The 22,501-nt window shown below is 28.7% G+C and overlaps 8 protein-coding genes across 8 annotated transcripts; 4 read left to right on the top strand and 4 right to left on the bottom strand.

Annotated features, from left to right (window-relative positions):
• Positions 1 to 844: 844 nt before the first annotated feature.
• GO595_011006 (CCR4-NOT transcription complex subunit 11) lies at positions 845 to 2,029 on the bottom strand (the record flags this gene model as incomplete). The annotated part of the gene is made up of 1 exon (XM_067913749.1): positions 845 to 2,029. One exon carries the CDS (start codon positions 2,027 to 2,029, stop codon positions 845 to 847), a length of 1,185 nt encoding a protein of 394 aa, XP_067769744.1.
• Positions 2,030 to 2,103: 74 nt separating this feature from the next.
• On the top strand, positions 2,104 to 2,537 carry GO595_011005 (40S ribosomal protein S23; the record flags this gene model as incomplete). Its single annotated transcript, XM_067913748.1, has 2 exons — positions 2,104 to 2,151; positions 2,268 to 2,537. The coding sequence occupies 2 exons, from the start codon at positions 2,104 to 2,106 to the stop codon at positions 2,535 to 2,537; spliced, it is 318 nt and encodes a 105-aa protein (XP_067769743.1).
• Positions 2,538 to 2,947: 410 nt separating this feature from the next.
• GO595_011004 (cupin domain-containing protein) lies at positions 2,948 to 3,397 on the top strand (the record flags this gene model as incomplete). Its single annotated transcript, XM_067913746.1, has 1 exon — positions 2,948 to 3,397. One exon carries the CDS (start codon positions 2,948 to 2,950, stop codon positions 3,395 to 3,397), a length of 450 nt encoding a protein of 149 aa, XP_067769742.1.
• A 159-nt stretch (positions 3,398 to 3,556) lies between these two features.
• Positions 3,557 to 4,711, bottom strand: GO595_011003 (UDP-glucose/GDP-mannose dehydrogenase; the record flags this gene model as incomplete). The annotated part of the gene is made up of 1 exon (XM_067913745.1): positions 3,557 to 4,711. One exon carries the CDS (start codon positions 4,709 to 4,711, stop codon positions 3,557 to 3,559), a length of 1,155 nt encoding a protein of 384 aa, XP_067769741.1.
• Positions 4,712 to 5,355: 644 nt separating this feature from the next.
• On the bottom strand, positions 5,356 to 7,059 carry GO595_011002 (XYPPX repeat family protein; the record flags this gene model as incomplete). The annotated part of the gene is made up of 1 exon (XM_067913744.1): positions 5,356 to 7,059. The coding sequence occupies one exon, from the start codon at positions 7,057 to 7,059 to the stop codon at positions 5,356 to 5,358; it is 1,704 nt and encodes a 567-aa protein (XP_067769740.1).
• Positions 7,060 to 12,525: 5,466 nt separating this feature from the next.
• Positions 12,526 to 13,752, top strand: GO595_011001 (Dolichyl-phosphate-mannose-protein mannosyltransferase; the record flags this gene model as incomplete). The annotated part of the gene is made up of 1 exon (XM_067913743.1): positions 12,526 to 13,752. One exon carries the CDS (start codon positions 12,526 to 12,528, stop codon positions 13,750 to 13,752), a length of 1,227 nt encoding a protein of 408 aa, XP_067769739.1.
• Positions 13,753 to 16,973: 3,221 nt separating this feature from the next.
• GO595_011000 (Myb-like DNA-binding domain containing protein) lies at positions 16,974 to 17,606 on the bottom strand (the record flags this gene model as incomplete). The annotated part of the gene is made up of 1 exon (XM_067913742.1): positions 16,974 to 17,606. One exon carries the CDS (start codon positions 17,604 to 17,606, stop codon positions 16,974 to 16,976), a length of 633 nt encoding a protein of 210 aa, XP_067769738.1.
• Positions 17,607 to 19,247: 1,641 nt separating this feature from the next.
• GO595_010999 (uncharacterized protein) lies at positions 19,248 to 19,979 on the top strand (the record flags this gene model as incomplete). The annotated part of the gene is made up of 1 exon (XM_067913741.1): positions 19,248 to 19,979. The coding sequence occupies one exon, from the start codon at positions 19,248 to 19,250 to the stop codon at positions 19,977 to 19,979; it is 732 nt and encodes a 243-aa protein (XP_067769737.1).
• Between the last annotated feature and the right edge of the window lie 2,522 nt (positions 19,980 to 22,501).

Below are 22,501 nucleotides of genomic sequence, written 5' to 3'. Positions count from 1 at the left end.
ACTTTATTAGAACAAAAAAGTTACAATAAAAATTCATAAACAGTAGCAAGGAAAAAAGCTTATCAACTTTTAAGTTTGTCATTGAATATGTGAATCTGATTACAAAAATTTTTTAAGTCATTTATATCAAATGAAATTGTTTCATCAATAAAAGAGGGTCTATTTATACAATTTGTTGGTATTTTTATGGGTTTGTATATGTATTCTTCATCATTACGTTTGAGTGAAAAGATAAATTCTTCATTTGGGCCACATGAAACTTCGAAAAAACCATAGCCCTTACAACTGATTACAAGCTCTGGGAAATCAAGAAGGACGTTAAGTGTAGGATCTTGAGATTTTAATGATTGAATAATTTCTAAATTAGATTTAGCAAGATTTCTTAAATCATCTTTGGCAATTTCCATTTCCTTGGCGAGTTCCTTTATTTGCTCATTTTGAATTCTTAATTCTCTTACTGAAATTTCATGTATTTTTTTATGTTCTTCTATTTTAAGACGTAAATCATTTACATTTATTTTCATCGATTCAATTCTCAAATTTGCAAGATCATTATATCTTACTTTGAGTTGATGATATTTTTCTTTCATATCAATTGAGTTCATTTTCTCCTTCTGTAAGGCAAATGGCATTTTGCTCCTTATATTATTAAATGGGAAAAAAACAATAAACAGAAACAAACTTTCAAACAGACATTGTCAAAAACAATCAAACTTTTTTTTTTTTTTTGTAATTGGACAATAAATCAAAATTCATTATCACATAGTTTTTAACTTATAAAAACAATATTTACAAATATATCAAAAAAATTTCTTTCTTCTAAAGAAGAAATAAAACTTTACATTTATTCCATCAAAGATGAAAGGACCGCAGCTTCTTTGACTCCTCTTTCCTCAAGTTCAATTCTTAGTGAGTGCAAGTCCAAGTACATTCTTCCTGTGAATTCTACTTTATTTTTATGTAAATAAATCATTAATTCACAAAACAACTTTGCTTTATTTCTTAATGCGTGTATATCTTTTGTTTCTTGGAATGTTTGTATAGCATGAGAAATATATGATGAAAAAAAGTTTTGGTCTGGTGCTAGCATCATTATTGTTTTAACTGCTTCAACCGTTGACAATGAAATGTCACTTTTTATAAATGTGTCAAATATTTTTCTTTCTTTTGTAGGAAGACCCACAAAATAGAGCGCTCCGATTTGAGGATTAAGCTCAAGAACTTTCTGTGCTTCTTCCTTTGTAAACATGTTTTGAAGTATGGTTTTATCTTTTTTGTATTCATCAAGAATTGATGTGATTTCAGCTGGTTTAAGAGAACGCTGGTTGGATTGCTCTAAGAAAAACTTGGTGACAACAGAATTATCAATGGCTTTAAGTTCATCGAAAAGAAATGGAATCCCATCTATGGAATTTATATTCATGAATTGAAGTTCGTCATTTGATGGAGTGGATATCGTTGGCATTTGACGGCAAAAAGGCACATCAAAATCTGTCCAAAGAGAAGGATCAATTAGAAGTTCTCTAAGTAATTGATATTGTGAAATTTGTGTTGATGTTGGATCTGCTTTACTAACTATTACAGGCGATATTCGTGGTATTTGTGGAACAGTAGTTGTAAGTAAATCAGATGTATTCGATGAATCAATTGAAAAATTAGGATCAAGAATTTCAAGAACTGTTTTTTCTGCAATATCACCAAGGTCGCTTACATTAACTAAACAATTTATGATATCACATAATTTTTGAGAATATGAATTCGATGAATTTAAAACAAATTGTAAAACATCAAAAAAAGGGTTCTCCCTAATTGGAACATCAGAAAAAGAAGAATATAAAAGCCATGCTGTAATTATTTGCTGAGGAGGTTCAAGAATAACATCCATAAGCAAAGCAGAAAGACTTGATAAAACTGAAAGTTGATCTATTTTGTTACATGTATTTTTGAACTGTTTAGTTAAATTTGCAAGTGAAACACTTTCACTTGATATAAGAGAAATGACTGAATCTGCGATTTCCTTCGAAACCATTTAGAAACCGTAAACGATAGAATAACGGTTTTGTTTACCAAAACCGTAAAAGTGCGCGATGGCCGACCTTTCGAATGGGTAAATCCAAGGCATGCGGTCGTCAGGCAGCTCGTAAGCTCCGTGTCGCACACAGAAACAACCTCTGGGCAAGCAAGAAATATAGGAAGAGGCAAAGCACAACAATTTACAAGACACCATTAGAAGGTGTTGCTATGGCTTCAGGTATTGTTACACAAAGGTCGCTGTCGAAGCTAAGCAACCAAACTCTGCTATTCGTAAGGCAGTTCGTGTTCAACTCAAAAAGAACAGCAAAGTCATCACAGCATTCGTTCCACGTGATGGTTCCCTTCGTTTAATTGATGATAACGATCGTGTACTTGTTGCTGGTCTTGGTCGTTCCAACCGTTCCGTTGGTGATCTTCCAGGAGTTCGTTTCCAAGTTATCAAAGTTGCAGGTTTCTCTCTTCTTGCCTTATGGCTCGGAAAGAAGGAAAAGCCAAGGAGCTAAATAAAGACATTTTATGAATATTTTATCTTTTTTTAGGTTGAACAATCAAATTCGATGAAATTTAATTAAATTAGATAAAAAAAATAAATATGTTGTTATTATATAATTCAGCGCCCCCAACATATAAGCTGTTTACAAGATTTTCGAAATCGAGGTACCATTATTTTAATTGAAAACTATTATGGAAAAAATAGCACAAAATTCCCTTAACGTGCACTAAGGGGTTACTCCAAACTTCCTCTTTGGGGTGCTCCTTCAGGAATTTGTGAAAAAAATTGAACGAAGAACTTTTCTTAATAAGTTTTGAATTAATTTAATTCAAAACGCTTGCTCGGCCAAACATAAACTTCTGAATAATCATGCCTTTTTTTCCAAAAAAGTGCCGGTAATTTCTACTTCACTTTTTTCAAATGTCTGTAAAAACGATCTCAGAAGGAAAGAATTACACAGCTATAAACGTAGGTCCTGCATCTTCAATTGATCAATACGTATTAAAACTTGAGGGAAAGGAGATCCCAGGAAAAGTTTTCATCCAAAATGAGCTTCACTTAACAGGATCTGAAATTTCATATACATCTATTCCACCTGGCGCTCAACTTCCTTTCTTCCATTCTCATAAGGAAAATGAGGAAGTTTATATCGTAATCAAGGGAAGCGGTGAATATCAAGTTGATGATAATGTTTTCCCAATTGAAGAAGGTTCTGTTGTTCGTGTTGGCACAGGTGCTAGTCGTTGCTATAAGAACACAGGTACTGAACCATTAGTCATAATATGTATCCAAACGATAGAAAACAAGGAACCTCTTAAGACAGGCCATGATGCAGAGTTCCTTCAAACAGAGCCCAAATTCACCAAGTAAATTGAAATCATTAATTATAATTATTTCAAATCTCTTTTTTTAAATCCCTTAAAAACTTCTTTTCAAATGAATTCTTTTGATTTTTTATCTTGAAGAACTATAACTACAGCCACAAACGTAGAGAAAAAAGAGTTTTGTGACGTTTATTATTTCTGTACTTTATCCGTCTATCGTTGATGGATCTCTGGACACAGATATGTCCTCGTAAATGAAGTCTGCCTTGGAGCCGAACATTCTTTTAGCATCATCCAAAATATGCGGCTGATCTCTAAGGATAACTTTCTTCCCATGGTTAGCTATAATTACAGCAACTTTAATCTTTGCACTTTCTTCAGTAATTGGAACATCACAAGGGAACTTATAAGCGACGTGTTCGAACACATATGTGTCCTTGTTCATTGCGAGATACTCCTCGGCCTGTTTTTCGATATGTTGTTCATTTGCCAAATCTGTCGCTTTTGAGATTTTTGCCTCATAACCAATCATATCAGAATACCCTGCGAGGGCTCTGTTATCTCGAGGGAAGCAAGGTCCGCCAAACGACCAACCTGGCATAAGACATTTTAATCCGACTCTTGAATCATGTCCAATTGCTTGAAGAATTGCGTTTTTATCAGCTCCTGGGGTCATATCTGCGATGTCTCCGATCATGTTAGCGTATGCTATCTTTGTTGTGATGAAACAGTTCAAACTGATTTTCATTACTTCAGCACTTTCGGGTGACATTATGGCATAATATGGTTCGTTGTGAACAAAGCTTCTGTATATTTCTGCAATTTTTTCGCCTGTTTCGTTGTTCTCTGCGCCAATAAGAATGACATCTGGATTGTAGAAATTGTGGATAACTGATCCTTGGGCAATGAATTCTGGATTATAATTGAGTGTCGTGTTGATGCAATCTTTGATTAATGGACGACCTTCGTTTCTAATGTAGCCTGGAAGAACGGTACACATTACTTGAATATTTTTGTTGGATGGTTTGAGTTCATTAATTTTGGTGAGTACACTGTTGAGTTTATAAACATCGTAAAATTTCCCATGTTTATCTCCTGTGATTGGAGTATCGACGCAAATGAAAATCATATCTGAAAAATCAACAGCTTCTTTCATGTCCATTGTAACACGAAAATTCTTCGATTTTTCAAGCATTTCTACCACATGTGGTTCGTGGCTTTCGAGTTTTTTGTTATTTATTTTATTGACGTAATCTTCAACTATGTCAAGACCAAGAACATCATACCCAGAATTTTCTAGCACTAAAGCAGTGCAAATACCTAGACGACCTACGCCAATAAGGGTGATTTTTCCCTTCATTCTGAATGAATTATTTACGTGGCTTTATCGTTCTAAAGACTAGTCTTGTTTAATAGAAACTTTTTGAACAAATTACAATATTGTAGTTTTTTCAGTAGTTAACTAACAAATTCGAATTTATGCAAATGAATGACCAGGTATTAATTCAATTTTGAAATGAAGAAAACCAACTTATGGAATAATTCTTGTTTAACACTTCTCAAACATAAAAAGCACTTACACAATGTTCATTTTAATACAAACTATCTAACTGAAAAATATGTCGATAATTGATTCTTTAGTCTGATATTTACAGGAAATGCAAAAAGAATTTTTTTTCATGGAAAAATATTTCTGTATATTTATAAATCAATTTTTATTTCACAGAAATGCTACATCAGTCAATACTATATAATTAGTTTTAATATTGCAAATTTATTTTCTTTCTTTTATAAAATGTTTTATACCAATTTTTAAAAAATAATTTAATATCAAACCCAAAACATCACAACAATTCTCATTCATATCATAAGATAACATTAAACAAACTCTCAACAACTTTATGCACATTGTCCTATCGAATTTTATGAAACACACAATTTCAGACCAATGTTTGTTTTACTAAAATTATAATTTTTCCACAATAAACCAAACAAAAAGTCGGATCAGTTCTCTGCGTTTCTTTCGTTTGAGTAACTTCTTGCCTGAAGTTCCCATTTGAACTGTTGCTCGAAAGTTTCTGCGATTTCACTATTTGTTGATCTAAGTTTTATTGGGTATTCGGAGAATCCCAACAACAAACCTTCGTAATGACCTCTTAACATTTGTCTAAAGACCATTGCGATTCCGTAAGCGTACACTATGCTTAATGGGGCTGCGACATTGGAAGAAATGATACGATCTACACTTGGCTCCATTTGAAGATTCATTGTCTTTAAGATAGCATATGTTGTGTAAGTAGTAATAATTACATTAGACAATGTATGGAATGCAAGGTTTGATCCGATTGTTTGGATCTCATTTAATAAATTACAATAATTCTTAACAGAGATTTCAGCAAAACGACGACATCCTTCATCAAATGGAACTCCAAAGATACTAGAATATAATAACCCTTGGCGTGTTGGATAGGTAAATAAGATGTCTATCGGCTTGGCAAATAATGCTGCAACATACGATAACTTTTTGATAAAGTTCACAAAAAATGACGATACGTTTTTGGCAAAGATTCTGTCAAAAACTGATCGCGCTTCAAACCGTCCGACAACGTGGATGTACTCTGATAATGGAACTGTAATGGCTGCTCTTGCTGCAGAACCGAGGTTAAAGAAGTAGCTTCTAAGTAATGACTTAGAAATTGGGAACTTAATGTCATAAATTGTACCATTTGTGTAATAATATGCTGATGCTGCAGAACCAGATGACATATATACCATGTTCGTAATGGTGTTAATGATCCAGACCATTGACAGAAACATGTAAATGTTGGCAGCGATACCACTGGAAGACCACACTGACCTAATGCAAACAAATGAATAGCCAAAATAAATGGCAACAAATGTAATGAGGATTATGTTACTTGCTAAGAAGATAAAGTTGGATGGATGCATAAAGAATTGGGTACGGATGGACATTTGTAATAAACACTTAGAAAATGTAATACTATGACGTGTGAAGAAGAAATAAAAGACGGCAAGAACTATAACTAATGCCCACCATCCAATGCTTAGATAGAATTTGCAGCAACAACCAATGATCATTCCGATTATTCCAAAGACAGGTTCAATCCACACACCTATCTTAAGATAGAGCTCTGGGAATAACCACATGAATAAGAAATTAAGTATAATGAACACAAAACTAAAAAGAAAACAGATGCCAAGCGCATTTCCAATTGTAAAACGGATGGTCCTACTGATGGCCACAGATCCAACTGTTATTGTAACTATAAGATTGAGGAAGAAAAAAATGGAGAAAACATAGTTGTTATAGCGTTTCATCCTATATGCACGATTTGAATAAATGTTTGGCTCAAAGGTTTCAGGATTGCCCCAGAACTCAGCAGAATTGTCTGTTATATCACACGATGACGTGCTCCAATTAGCTGGTGAAACATTTGCATTATAAAGTACGTTATAAACATCATATGTTCCTTTAAATTGTTGTTGAGGACGCACGTTTATTCCTTGTGGGGATGATGCTTCGGCACCTTGTGGTGGATAATCAGCAGCTGGATCAATTGGCATTTCTGGATCAACAAACCTAGCATTTGCATCTATTGGTTGTGCTGCCTCAGCACGACGAAGCGGTGGTGGAGGTGGTAAATCTTCTTCAGTGATAAGTGGAGAATTGAGTGTTTTGTCGGTCATGCAGAATGAATGTAAGTGTTGTCAATTTTGGCTGATTCGACGGTTTGTTTGAATAATGTGTAATGAAATAACTTTTTGTACTGCCGATAGAAAATTAAGCTTCACATGGCAATAGGACAATTCAAATTATCGCTGTTGATAAAATACTTATTTCTCGAAAATGAAATTTATTAATATGAACAAATATGAATAATAGACTTTAAAAATAATTTTATAACAAGAAATTATAAGTTAAACAATAATTTATATTCGTGATTATTATAAAATTAAAGAATTAATCGAATTATTAATCAACATAAATTTTTCAATGAGATTGAATAAAAATATATCAAAAGTTCTCAATTTTCTCTGAAAATCAAGTAAACTATTCAAAATTTTGGAAGCCGTTCATTTTAGGTGCACCTAAAATGATTTAATATTCACTGATACAGTTCTAACTTATGAAGATTTTATTTTCTCCCTTCAATTTCAACCAGTAAAAGATATTATAATATGATGGATATCCGAAATTATTAAGAATATTAATTTTAAGAAATGATTAAATTTATAATTTTTTGGATTTATTAAGCTTCGGTAATATAGCTCCTGATTAAAATATGCATAAGCATTGATAAATTCGAGTAATATTAGTGTGAATTCATAGAGGTATCGGTGAAAAAAGGTAGCGTACTTTTTTTTGTGGGTTTGATGTATGGTAATATTCATCATTAAATGCAACGATACGAATTGTTGATTGAAAATTGAATTAATTCATAATATTAAGAAGCATTCAAATTTTTGTTGTATCGTATATGTCATTTTATATTTCCATAGAATATTTTGAGCGAAATTATTTTTATTGAAACACAATTGAATGAGCAAATATTTTCTCACAAACACTTTTGAATCAGTTTTTATCGTTGCGTGTTAAACACAATCGGATTCCGATTCAATTTTTTCAAAACAGTGTCACCCAACATGTTAACCGGTTGCATTTTTCGTCATATTCAATTGATTGAATTATTTTTGTCAAATTAAATTGGTGAAATGCAAAAGGAGAACTCCAGCAACGAAAACGAAATCAACAAGAATCAATATAAATATTTAGATTTACTTGTTAAAATTGAACATATAATTTTCAATTTAAATGAAAATAATCTTGATTCATCAGTACAACAAACAATGGAATTATTTGATTCTGAATTTCAAACCTCATTTAATTTAATTATAAGTAATTTGATTTACTATGCATTTTGTGCACAAAAAAATGTAATAGAAACATCCTTAAAATATTTACAAACAATTCAAGATAAAGAACAAGAAATAAACAAAGATAATCAAAAGATCATTGATATTTTTATTGATCTTGTTTTAAGAATGAGAACAACAGAATCAATTTATATCATTGAAAAAATGATTGAAGGGAAATTCTTTAATGATGAAATGGCTAATCAAATTCAAAATATTATTTATAAAACACATCAAAATTATAATGAACAGAACAAAATTAATATTCTAAATAATTCTGATGATCCATCAAAGACTGGATATGAACTTCATAAGAAGCTAATTGAAGAAGGAATTAATCCTGATGAATTAGCTAAAATAATACGATATGATGAGATTGAAAAACTTCAAGAAAAATCAACGCAAAACGAATTTAATTTTAATCAAAATATTGAACCATCAGCTTATGAAAGGTATTCATTTATTAATGAAAAGAATGTTACATTAATTGATTTTGCTGCATTCTTCGGATCAGTTAAATGCTTTAAATTTTTATTACTTAATGGCGCAAATGTCCAAAAATACAGGAAAATATGCAGTTGCTGGTGGAAACTTAGAGATAATGCATTTATGTGAACAAAATCATTCAACGTTTGAAAAAGGATATGAAATAGCAATTAAATTCCATCAAAAAGATATCTTTAAATATCTTTATGAGAGCAAAATCATTGGAATTAAAAATTTGGAAGAATTAGGAAAGAAATGTATTACATCTTTTAATTATAAAATATTTTTGTTCCTTCAAGAAAATGGTATGAATATTAATGATGATATTGTTAACGAATCAGCAAGAATTGGAAATTTATATCTTGTTAAACATTTTATTCAAAACAATCAAATACCAAATAATATATTAGTATACTCTTTAGAATCAGGCAATATGCAAGTAATTAAATTACTTCTTGATCAAGGAGTTGATGTTAACGCTCGAAATATTTATTTGTGTTATTTGAAGTTTATTTCAATAACTTTCAATTTCCAAATAATATTTGGAAATTATTTTATTTATTTGAAACACCACTTATTGTTGCATCTAAAAATGGTTTTATAGAAGTGGTTAAAATGCTTCTTGGGAAAGAAGGTGTTGATGTTAATGCTCAAGATATTTTTTTGTTTTGTTTGATTTTTCATTTTAATAATTTTCGGTTTTATATAAATATTTGAAATTTGTTTAAAATATTGAATAACGCACTTATTTTCGCTGCTGAATTTGGTCGTACAGGTATATTTAAATTACTTCTTGAACAAAAAGGTATTGATATAAATCATCATAATATTTTTTTGTTTTGTTTTGGATTCATTTTAATGATTTAGAGTTTCAAAGTTATGTTTTTAATATGTTTAAATAATTTTGGTCACCACTTATGATTGCTATTGAAAATGGTTGTACTGAAATGGTGAAATTACTTCTTGAACAAGATGGAATTGATACCACTACTACGAATGTTTGTTGATATAATTTATGGTTTATTTATTTAATTTTATGTTTAAAAATAATTTTTGGAATTGGTTTAAAATATTTATGAAACCTCGTGAAATCGCTATGTATCAATTTAACCCAGAAATAATTAAATTACTCGATGATCATGAAAAAAAAGCAAATAACAAAAATGATAAGAAAAAAATTTATTAGTGAGATTTTGTGAACAAGCGTAATAATCTAAAAAATTAGTAAAGTCACATTTAGTTTCTTTTTCTTTTAAATCATAATCGATATTGGCGATAAAAAAAATGTTTTATATGTTTTAAACCAAAAATTGTTTGTTTTGAATAAAATGTCTAAATGAGTCTTGTTAAATTATTGGTTTGACTCTTTTTTACAGTATCAATATATTTGAAATTCAAGTACTTTGTACTTCTGGAATATGCCTTGTATTATATAAAATGATAAGTAGGCTTCCAAAAAAATCAAATATAGACAAAATTACATTCATTACAATTTTAAAATAATTATTTATATGATGTGTACATTTAATAAAAAATGATGTTTTTATAAATTATGATTTTTTTTTGTTTCAAAATTCGTATTTTAATGTTTTTGACATTTCATCTATTTATAATTTAATGATTTACATACCCACTTTTTTCCCTACAATTACAAGAATTAAAAATTTAAAATTCATAAGAAAATTTTAGTAGGACCCGTTCAATTTGAAAACTGAAAAAAATATGCATTTTGAAAATTATAATAAAGAAAAAGCTAAAATATCAAGAACTTTATAATGGAAACAAAAGAAAAAAGAAGCATAAAAGAACACTAATGATTAATTGTACTCACAGCTTTGCTTGCATTTTGGTATAAAACCGTAAATCTTGTGCGACCGTTAATGGAATGAAGAAGTCCAATTCACCTTTTTTATATCTCAATATTGTCCATCAGATTTTCCTTGATAATTGTGGGGTAATTAATACATGGTATAATTCATGCACATGTAGCTAACAAAAAGTATGGGTTGTGTCGGTATATGAACCAATCGATTATTAGTAATAACAATTGGTGGTGTCACCTCTGTAGTATATCTGATATCAGATTTTTTCATTGGCAGTTAGAGTCAGAACTACTCTCTTTGCCCCAAACATTTAAAATCCATTAACTGCACATAAGCCAAAGGGATGACATCTAGAGATCATAATCTAGATTATACAATAACAACTGTATTTACAAATGTTATAATAAAGTTTTCTTTAATACCTTTTGGCATATAATGTATAGTATACATGGAGGAGTTCAAAATGTATATATGAATTTGAGTAAATATTTTGTGTTAAAAAGGGGTTGAAAACATTGGTCAAGCTGTTAGTTCTATGTGAAAACATCTGAAAACATGTGGATATGGACTTATAAACAAAAAATAGGATTCTCCACAACAGAATTTTTCAAAACCAATAATTAATAATTTGTCTATCCGTATATTCGGATTTATAAAAATTTTGATCATTATTTAATCTGACAAATGTAATTCAATAAATTAAAGTGTGCATCCACAAAGGAATTCGGAAATATGTGTTAGAAATAATTAACCTCCACTAAAATTCTCAATTTCAAAAACTCCGATTATTTGATCGTCTTTATGCAGAAAAAGTAAAGAATTGAATTGATAACCTCCAGGATTTGCGTGCAAAAGTACAAATTCCCCACTCCTGCCCCAATGATCCAGCTTCCAAAAATCGATTTTCTGATCATTTTTTTCACTTTGGAAAAATTGAGTGTTAGCAAAAGATATTTTGCTATTTGCTTCAGAAACAGCAAATATTGAACTTACGATATATACCTCAGAACAAAAAGGTTGCAAAATATTCATTTGATTAAAACTTCATCAAAAAATATTGAAATTTTTTAATCATCACATATTTTTTTAAAAAATAATCCTATACTATATATTTTTCAATGGCATCCAAATGACAACCCGATATACATATGTTGCTTCGAGTGTCTAAGAATCAAAATGATTTTATATTGGAAAAAAATCCACTTTTTTAAAATTGATCCCAAAACACCGAAATTTTATTCATTTATATTTTCATATGTAGATTATATTTTTAAATAAAAACAGATTTTCATATATAATATTTTTAATTTACAACAACAAATTTATTTACCAAGCTATTATCATCATATTGATTGATTTAGTGAAATTTTACAAATTTTTGATGAAAAGTGTAGATTTTTCGGTCATTTCTTAGTATTATAATAGTTAATTAACTTTTTTATGAATAGCTATATAGTGCGCATATAATGGATATGTTTAACTTAGTTTTTCTTTAAATTTTAATTTTTGAAAAATTTTTCAAGTATCAAAATTCTTATGCATGAAATTTTTTTTCCAATCAAGCACATCTATTTAATAGACTATCCAAAAAGAAACTTAATCAATACGGGAAAGTTAATCAAAACGACTCAGATATCAAGTTATGGTTGATTTTATGAAGATTTACCAACTCTTAGCGTACGTTAATTCAACAAGGATGCATTTTTTGCGTCCTTTAGCAAAACAAATAACAAAACAGACAGTTCAACTAGAAAACGCAGATGTATTAATTGTTTTTCTTGTATCCGTCGTGTCATTTGTCCTACATTTTTGGATAATTCAATATCCAAATAATGTCGTTTTTGATGAAATTCATTTTGGAAATTTTACCAATTGGTACACAAAATCCAAGTTCTTTTTTGATATTCATCCACCTCTCGGTAAATTAATAATGTTTTTCTTTGCAAATTTATCAGAATATAATGGGAACATTGACTTTAATACACGCGAGTATTCCGATGAATCTTATGTTCCTCTACGTATTACGCCTTCATTTTTTTCATCACTTTGTTCTCCATTATTATATCTTACAATGAGGTTTTCCTCTTTCAGCAAATTTTCCTCACTTACAACATCAATCCTTATATGCTTTGATACTTCAATGATATGTGAAGGCAAGTTTATCTTAAGTGATGGTCTTTTACATTTTTTCACATGTCTTCATCTTACAATTCTTTCGTATAGTCTTTCCTTATCACGTAACACAACTTCGTATAAACTTTGGCAAGTCCTTACAGGTCTCTCTCTTGGCGCTGCATGTAGTTGTAAAAACACAGCGTTAGGGCTCTGTGCATTAAATGGACTCATTCACTCTATTGAGCTTTTTTATGAGATCAAACATTTTTCCACATTTTATTTTAGAGAACTTATATATAGAGGTTGTGTTCTTTTCTTATGTGCTTTTTTTATTTATATTTTATCATTTAATATCCATTTTATAGTACTTCCATACTATGGACAAGGAAATGGATATCTTCCGCCAGATATGCAACATCAGCTTGTTGACCCAAATCTAATAGGACATGAAATTTGGGGAAATAGAGTGTTAGGGCACTCATTAATTTGGAGATCACTTGAATTAACGCTGATTATGCATACTGGTAATATGCATATTACAAAATTTCATCCTTATCAAAGTAGACCAATTGGCTGGCCTTTGCTGACCGATATAAAGGTAGCTTTCTGGTTTGAAAAAGATAGGGAAATAGCATGCATGGGTAATGTGTTTACATATTATTTTGCTTTCTTTGGAGTTTTTGCATTGTTTTTTGCATGGTTTAGCGAAAAGTGGCTGATTGCTATAAAATTTTCTTTGGGCTGGTGTGTATCATATCTCCCATTTTTCTTAGTTCCAAGATCGATGTATTTGTATCACTACTTGATACCACTGATGTTGGGATCTTGCGCTTTTGGGGCTGCAATTGATATATTTATACCTCAATTCTTAAGGGGTATTGTAGCGGCATTTGTATGCTTTCTTGTTATATTTGGATTCATTTTGTGGGCACCTTATACCTACGGACTTCCTGGTTGGGATAAGGATGTGGTGATTTGGAATAAAAATTGGAACACGGGCGATGCTGTGCATCAAGAACTTGCAAGGAAGAGCAAAACATAGAATGATTTATAATATATAATAAATAGAAAATTTTAATGTTAATGAATTATAATATGTAAATAAAAATTAAATTCGTTCTTATTCATGTTTCACTTTGGTAAGTATGCTGTATCAAATATAATTTTTAATAAATACAACTAAATTTGAAATATACCAATAAATGTAAATCGAACTTATTTAATCAACAAAAATAAAAGATATGTAAAATTTAACTATTAGCATTTTGTGACGCATTCGTCTCAGAATGTAATAATCACCATGAATTTTTATAGTTCAGAGTACTATAACAGGAGATGGTTTTATCGTTGTATATATGATTGATGTTATCCATTCATTCGGTGTTGCTGCCCATTTGATTAGATGGATTTACATATAAAACAAAAAAGTAAAGTTTTAATTGTTATTTGTGGAAATAAATTCGATCTCATCTCCAAAAATATTTGTTGAAGTCGAACTGTAAAAAAAGCAAAAAATAAAAATTAAAAACGAGTTGACAGACATTATATTATTTTATTGATTTTCTAACTTTCTAATTCTTTTTTCGTTTTCATGTTTTATGTTATTTAAGTATTCCACCGCCTGTTTCCAATGTTCCGTTTCTGCTTCTAATTTATTTATTTGCGCAATGTTTTCTTGAATTTGTTTATTTTTATTTTCTATTTGTTCATTAAACTGAAGACATATTTCATCAATTTTTTGCTTTAACATTATAATTTCATTTTCTTTATTTTTTTTCGCTTCATTTAACATATTAATGAAATCGTTTTTTTCGTTTATTTTTTGTTTATTAATTTCATCGAATTTTTTATTTATATTTATATTATCTTTTTCATATTTTTGATTTGATTCTTTTAATTCTTTAATTTCGTTTTGATTTTGTTTTATTATTTCTTTCATCAACGAAATTTTTTTCTTTAATTTTTTATTTTTATTATTTAACACATTTAATGAATTTAATATATTTGTAATTTCACTTATCGCATTCTCAAAAGTTTTAACATTTAATTTTTTCATTATTTGATTTAAATCATTTTCATTTTTATTATTTATCAAAATTAATGAATTTTTTTCATTTATAATTTTTGTTACTTTAATAATAATATCTTTATCACATTTCATATTATCATTTAAAAAATTCTCTTTAGTAATCATTTTGTCATTTAAAACAGATGAAATCGAAACCATAAAATTATCGATTTTTTTAATGATATTTTCATTTAAGTTATTCTTATCAATGATTAACTTCTTTAATGTTGCTAATTTCGTATTATAATACTTTGCAATTAAGTCCATAATGTTTTGGAGTTTTTCTATATCAGAGTTTTCTTGAACTTTAATGTTATCAGTGATTAATATACATAATTCTTTAGGGAAATATTTACTAATGAATGATATCGATGGCATTTCTTGAATTGAAGTTGAACGAAATTCATTTTGTAATATTTTCTTTTGTTGTTCTTTTATTTTATTTTTTAATTCTTTCGTTTGATTATTAATGTTTATATATAATTTATCTAAATAACTTATGATTTGTTCTTGCTTTTGTATTGTCTTAATGAATAAATTACGTTCTGTTACATATTGTTTGATTTCATCATTTTGATTTCCTAATATTTTGTTTAATATGTTATTCGTGGAATTAATTTTTTCTGTTTTGTTTTGTTCTTCTGTTAATAAACTATTAATTCGTTCATTTGTTTGTTGCATTTCTTTAATTTGTATTTTATTGTTTTCATTTTCAATTTGATTCCGTTCAAGTTCAAGTTTTAGTTTTTCGTTTTCTTTGGTTAAATAATTGATTTTCTCATTATACGTGAAATTTAATTTTGTGATTTCTTTTTTCTTTTGCTTTTTGGATGTTTTAAGTTTTTGTATGATATTTGTTAATATCGAATTTTGCTTTTGTGACTCTAAAAGTAAATTATTAATTTCTTTGTATTTGTTTTCTGTGTTTAAACAATTTTCTTCATTTATAATCGAAATTTGTTCTTGACTTTGAAGTTTGCTTTCAAGTGATTTTACTTTTTCTTTCTCACTTTCAAGTGACTTTTGTAACGTTGTCATTTGCTCATTAAATTCTTCTTCTTTTTGCATTTGAAAACTTTTCTCTTTTTTAACGTTCGTTTTGTTGCACTTTTCTAATTGTTGTATCTTTTGTTGGAACTCTTCATTCTGATTGGAGAGTTGTTCTTTTAGATTTAACATTATGATTTTGTTGTCTTCAATTGTTTGTTTAGATTTTTTATATTTTTGCTGCGTTGATTTAAGTTTGGATTTTAATAATTTGTTAAGTTTTATTTGTCTTTGAAGTTCTATTTCTTGTTCACTTGAATTCATTGGTGTGGCTTTCTTCAAAAATGTGTTCAATTCCGAGAGATTTGAAAAAATTGTTGAAAAATATAACTGCGCTGATTGTAAAATTTCATTAATATCATGACGTAAAGTTCTTATTTCTTTGTTAGTAGCTTCGTTTTGTTCGAAATTCTCTTGCGTTGTTTGTGCATGTTGGGAAATAAGTTGCTTTAACTTTTTGTTTTCTTGCTTGAGTTCCTTAGAATTATAAAGTTCTTTATGTAACATATTATTTAGTTCTTCCTTTTCTGTTTTGAAAGATTTTTTGAGACTTTCCATGACTTCATTGTTAACTTGAATTCGCTGTAAACATTCAAAGCGTTCTTCTTTTGCTTCCTTTAGTTCAGTTGCTAGCTTAGAGTTTTTGGAATGGAGTTCTTCAACTTGTTTTTGTAATTGAATTGCTTCATTAAATTGTTGCTTAAGTGAAACTATTTCATTTTTTAATTTCTCATTTATTCGCATTAAATACTCATTTGTTTCCTGTAAGCTATCTTTGTTATTTAATTTTTCTTTTTCCATTGTGTTTTATTTTGGTGTTTTTGGGAAGCTGGACGTGGATGATGGGGTGCCCTGATTTGGGACAGAAAAAAAATAAACATTTGTTATTTCAGCAAAATAAAATATTTCTTAGTAATACATAACATCATGAAAGCTTACTTAATCTAATTCTGTCACACCTCTTCGAGCTGTAAAAATAAAATTATTGTTTGATATTTTTAATGTTTCAAAACCTGCTTTATATATTTTTTTAAATTTTATCAACATCTCAAAAACTACACTTGTTTATTTCAAATTATCATTCATTTTGATGCCAAATATAAAAAATTAATTGTTTGTTTATGATCATAGAGTCAAACTAAACCCATTTATTGGACGCATTGTTTGACTTGAACATTCATTTGAAGTGATTCAAGTTCTGCTTTTGATAAAATACAAGCGATTGAATCTAACTTCTTATGTTCATTATTATTCGGTTTTGAAAGCAATTCCTGAATAGAATATTGCTGTGGAATAATATTTTGTTCTTTATCTGAGAACTGCAATTTCCCAGAATTATTATAAATTCTTGAAAAACCATAAATAGAATTAAAAAATGGTAACGATGAATATTTAAATGCATCGCCACGTTGTCTCTTGATTTGCTCATACCTATAACGGCATTGGAGGTCAGATCTCGAGCCCATCATTAATGATATTTTTCCCCATCCTTTTGCACCATGCTCACGAACTAGTTCAATAAGTTTTTGCTCTTCAGCTGGTGTCCATGGTTCTTTGGTAATTCTCGGATCTAATGCTCTTTTCCACCTTTGTGAACATTGAGGTCGAGACCTACCATTACCAACAAATCGTGCTATTGCTTCCCAATCAGTCATTCCTAGTTTATTAACAGCAGCTATTAAGCGATTATCCTCAACATGTGACCATGGTCTTTTTCTTTTTTCAGTTGAGTTATACAATGATTTATTATTATTAGGAAATGAGGTTTCTTCTACAGTCATTATATCCAAAATTCTTAAAAGTGGACGATCAGTGTTAATGTTCTTTTTTAAATAATTTGCTAATTTCTCTTTTACTGGCTTTCCTTCTAAAAGTTCTATATACATTTGTCTAACATTGGGAAAGAAAGATTGTGGAAGTATACAACCATCAGGAATTTCCTCAGTTAAATAGCTAAAAGCTATTTCAATTAAAGAAATATTTCCTGGCTTCATTAAATAAATGAATATTTTTATTTTATTCAAGAATATGTTATCTGAATTTAGAAAATGAATTTAAAAATAAAAAATTGATAAATACTTATTAACATAAGTCACTTTGAATCAAGTAATGATTTTTCTTTTAATTTGGAAAATAAAACATGTAATCATTTCAATAAGATTCTCCTGTATTGAATAGACGTTCTCATAAATTGGTAATGATACGTTAATAAAATTTTTCAAGATTATTGAAATTCGTGTGTACACAAAGACAACGAATTAATTGCCACAAAAAATTCAAATATTGTGCACAATATTTCAAATTGCTACCAGAAATGTTTAAGATTTTATCAACAATTGAAAACAGTAAGATGTTAACATCATGTTTACCATAAACAATTGTTCAAGAAGTCTGTTTTTTATTTAGATTTTTATGAAAAGTTTCAACCCAATAATTTTTAGCATTTGTTCTATCGAAATATGTATGGGGTGCCCTAATTAACGGTTTTTTGTAAATGAGTACCCAACTTGCATGTGATACGTCAACGGAATTTATTACAAGCTTCATCAAATCAGGGAAAAATCTGGACGAAGTAGTTTCTTTATCTCATACGTTGTTTATTTTTTTAACTTAATATTTATTTGATTTAATTAATGTTTATTTCTTTTTAACTGAAGACGCTAGCTAGACATTGCATATCAAACGGAAACATAGATTCGCTCAAGTTGCTTGTTGAAAATGGATGTAGTACGAAAATGTTGTTAACAACAGCAATTCGATATTCTTCTCGAACAGCTTTTGACTATTTACTCACACAAGGCGTAGACCTGAATGAACTAACGCCAATGAATGTGACGCCAATTAGCTTTGCTGTTCATATGCGACAAAGATATTTCATTAAGAGACTACTTTGGGAAGGCGCCGATACATCAATTCCAGATGTTTATTTTTAATTTCTAATGTTTATTTTATTTTTTTAAAGTTTATTTTTTACATTTAATTTAACACCTATATATTATGCTTCTGAATCTGGCTATGATGATATTGTCTCTATACTTTTATCTAACGGAACTCCAACTGCATATTTGAATTCGTATCCTTCACCCTTAGCTGTATCTATTGATAAGAATCACATCAGAATTGCATTCTTTTTGATTCAAAATGGCGCTGATCCAAATGGTACTGAACCATTAGAAGAAAGTGCCTTTGAGCTTTCCATCAAAAAGAAGCAATTTTCTGTTTTTCGTCTTCTTTTAGCAGCTGGTGTTGATTCCACCAAATACAAAGGTACACTTCCAGAAGAGTTACAGTCCATTCTCAAAAAATGGACTACTAATCCCAGTAATGATCACAATGAATTTGAAACACAGCTTGAATCACTTAAGAATGAATTCCAACAATTAAAGCCCCAACTTAAATCCTTTACAAAAAAGGCACATGATATGAACATCTCCGATGGCTTCATATCACCCACCATTGGCGAAATCCACGAACTCATCATCGCTATAGGCAACTTCTGCAAAAACGTCGAAACGTTTTTCCGTCAATTGAAAAAGTGCCGCCTATCGTACTTGAAGAAGCAATTCGATTTTCTTGCTGTAGGCGAGCGTCAAGAGATCGAATCTGCTTTTATGGAAGATGAGAAGAAATGGAAAGATTTGATACAAACTACACTTGACATTTTACGCAATTGTAAGACCGCTCCAAATACATTTCCAGGAAATTGTTACTCACAAGTTGAATCCTTCCAAAATAACATCTACAATGCTAAGAGTACTATCTTTGAACAAGTTGAAACTGATATATCATCGATTGATGAGATCTCTAACAGAAGTCATTTATTGACATTAAATAGAATACTTTCAAACTACAAAATACTGATTGCGAAAGCTCACTCCATCATTCAGCAATTCAGTGAATCTGTTGTTCACTTGTATTCTAATTTTAAAGAATTGATACTTTCAATGAGATTAACAATTGTCCGTCAACAACAAATGCATAAAAACTTCGCAGAGGTACACCCCGAAATAACCACAAGAAACGAAGTAAACACCGCATTAGAGGAAAAAAGAGCACAATTGGACATCGATGCATCGTTCATAATTTGGGAAACAGATAACTTCGAAAAGATTTCTAATGATATTTTGAGCTTGTTGAGACATTGCGTTAATTAGTAAACAATTTTTTTTATTTATTTATTTAAAAAGAAAAAGAAATTTCAGTAATTTAAATTACAAAATGAAAACAATTGAGAGCAGCAATATAAAGAATGAAAATCTTGTAAAATATTTTTCACAAGATATGGATAAGAAGCATAATTAAATTCTATGATTTTTTAATGTTTCGTTGATAAAAAAGAACTTATTTAAAGAAGATATTGAAAGATCATCAAAAGAAGTTAAAGGGTTCTATATAATGAAACAATAATAAAAAGAATGTGATTCTATTATTTTGAGCTTTTATCTCTCATTGTTGATACTTTTGAAGGATTAAAATTCGAAAGTGATTACCAAAAATATCTTAAAGATGTTCTTTGAAGATGAGGGATATTGTAGCTGTTCTATAAATCTATTAAAAATGAAATTATAGAAGGAGATAAGGAAAGATTTTCAAATGCTTAATACAGAGCAATAATGCAATTAAAGAACTATCTTCAAAAAATAAAAACACTTTTAGGAGATATTACTCCAAAACAATTATTTATCTTTGCATTATCAAATTTTATGATAATAGTTCTTCATTTAGCTGGACTAGAAGAATTGCAAAAACTTAAGAAAATGAAAATTAGAAAATAAAAAAATGTTTATCACATGCCTCAATTTATATATTTATTGGAATACACATTTGGCATTTTCATATTCTTTAGAACATATCAAACATCTCATATCATAATCAGAAGCAACACTATACGCTGTATTAAATAATTTAAATTTTTTCCAAATATTATTTTGAAATAAAAAATTATTAAAACAAATTTTATATAAAAAAATTAAATATCTCTGGCATTAACTTTAATTCGTTTTTGTTCAAGAAGTAATTTAACTATTTCTATTTTACCATACGTAGATGCCCAAATAAGTGCTGTTTGAAGTAATTTAAATAACTTCCAAATATTATTTTGAAATATAAAATTATTAAAATAAATTTTAAATAAAATAATTAAATATCTTTAGCATTAATTTCAATTTTTTTTTGTTGAAGAAGTAATTCGACTATTTTTGTATGACCTTTTTCAGATGCAAATATAAGTGCTGTTTTAAATATTTTTTATAATTCCCAAATATTATTATGAAATGCGAAATTATTAAAATAAATAATAAATAAAACATATAAATATCTTTAGCATTAATATCAATTCCTTTTTGTTCAAGAAGTAATTTGACGATTTCTATATGACCTTTTTCTGATGCTTTAATAAGTGCTGTACTAGATAATTTAAATAATTACCAAATATTGTTTAGAAATATCAAATTATTAAAATAAATATTTTATAAAACAAATAAATATCTTTCGCATTAACATTAATTCCTTCTTGTTTAAGAAGTAATTTTACTATTTCTATAATTCCAATTTCAGAAGAAGCAATAAATGCTTTTCCAAGATCAATATTTTCAAGGAAGCATTTGACTAAATAAATATTACGACTTTTTATTATATCAGAAAAAAAATCATCAATTTTTATTTCAGCTTTTTCTTTAAAAAATAAAAACAATTCATAATTATAAGAAGTAATACATTTTCTCACCAAATGATTAATATTCGGAGCACCAAAAATTTTATTTTCATAAATATAATCAAAGATATCATTTCGATGAAATTTTATTACATTTTCAATTGAATTTGAGAATGACGAATGGTTTTGTTCACATAAATGAATAATTTCAAGATTTCCACCTGCAACTGCATATTTTCCCGTATTCATTAACCTAGCATTATTTAATAATAAATATTTGAAACATTTAACTGATCCAAAAAATGCTGCATAATCAATTAATGTAACAGCACTTTGATTAATATATGAACATCTTTCATAAAGTGATGGTTTAATGGGTTGACTAAAATTAAAATTTGGTTGAAATGATATTTCTTGAAGTTTTTCGATTTCATCATTTCGAATTATTTTTGCTATTTCATTTGGATTATGTCCTTCTTTAATTAATTGCTTATGAAGCTTCCAATCATTCTTGAATAGTTCAATATTATTTCTTGTCTCATCATAAAATTGACAAGAATTTAATGATTTAATTTCATTTTGAGTTTGATAATGTATAAAATATAATGTTTTCTTGCTTTTAACTACATTTGGATTTATCATTTCTTTCTCGATCAACTTCTCAAGTAAAAAATTTGATTCTTGCGTATCTAAATCGAGAAGTAATTGTGTAAAAATATCTGTAATATGGTTTTCTTTTTGATTAATAACATTTATAAAATTTAAACATATATCAAAGTCAAGTATTCTTGCTACAAAATATCTGTAGATTAAATTACATAAGACATCGTTCATTGAATTATTATCAAATGAACTTAAAATTGTCATTACTGATTCCTCTACATTTGTAGTATTCAATTCTCGAATGATTTTTTGAATTGATACTATATTGTGAATACATTTCTCTTGTTTATCATTTGTTAAATTCTGTTCCATTTCAAAAACAGAGAAATTCTCCAAAAATTTTTATGAAGTGCCTAAGGA

This window comes from Histomonas meleagridis (assembly GCF_020186115.1).
Source record: "Histomonas meleagridis strain 2922-C6/04-10x chromosome Unknown scaffold_61, whole genome shotgun sequence".
In the NCBI taxonomy this organism is placed as follows: Eukaryota; Parabasalia; order Tritrichomonadida; family Dientamoebidae; genus Histomonas; species Histomonas meleagridis.
Note: the sequence above shows the minus strand (reverse complement) of the source record. Positions and strands in the feature narration are given on the sequence as shown.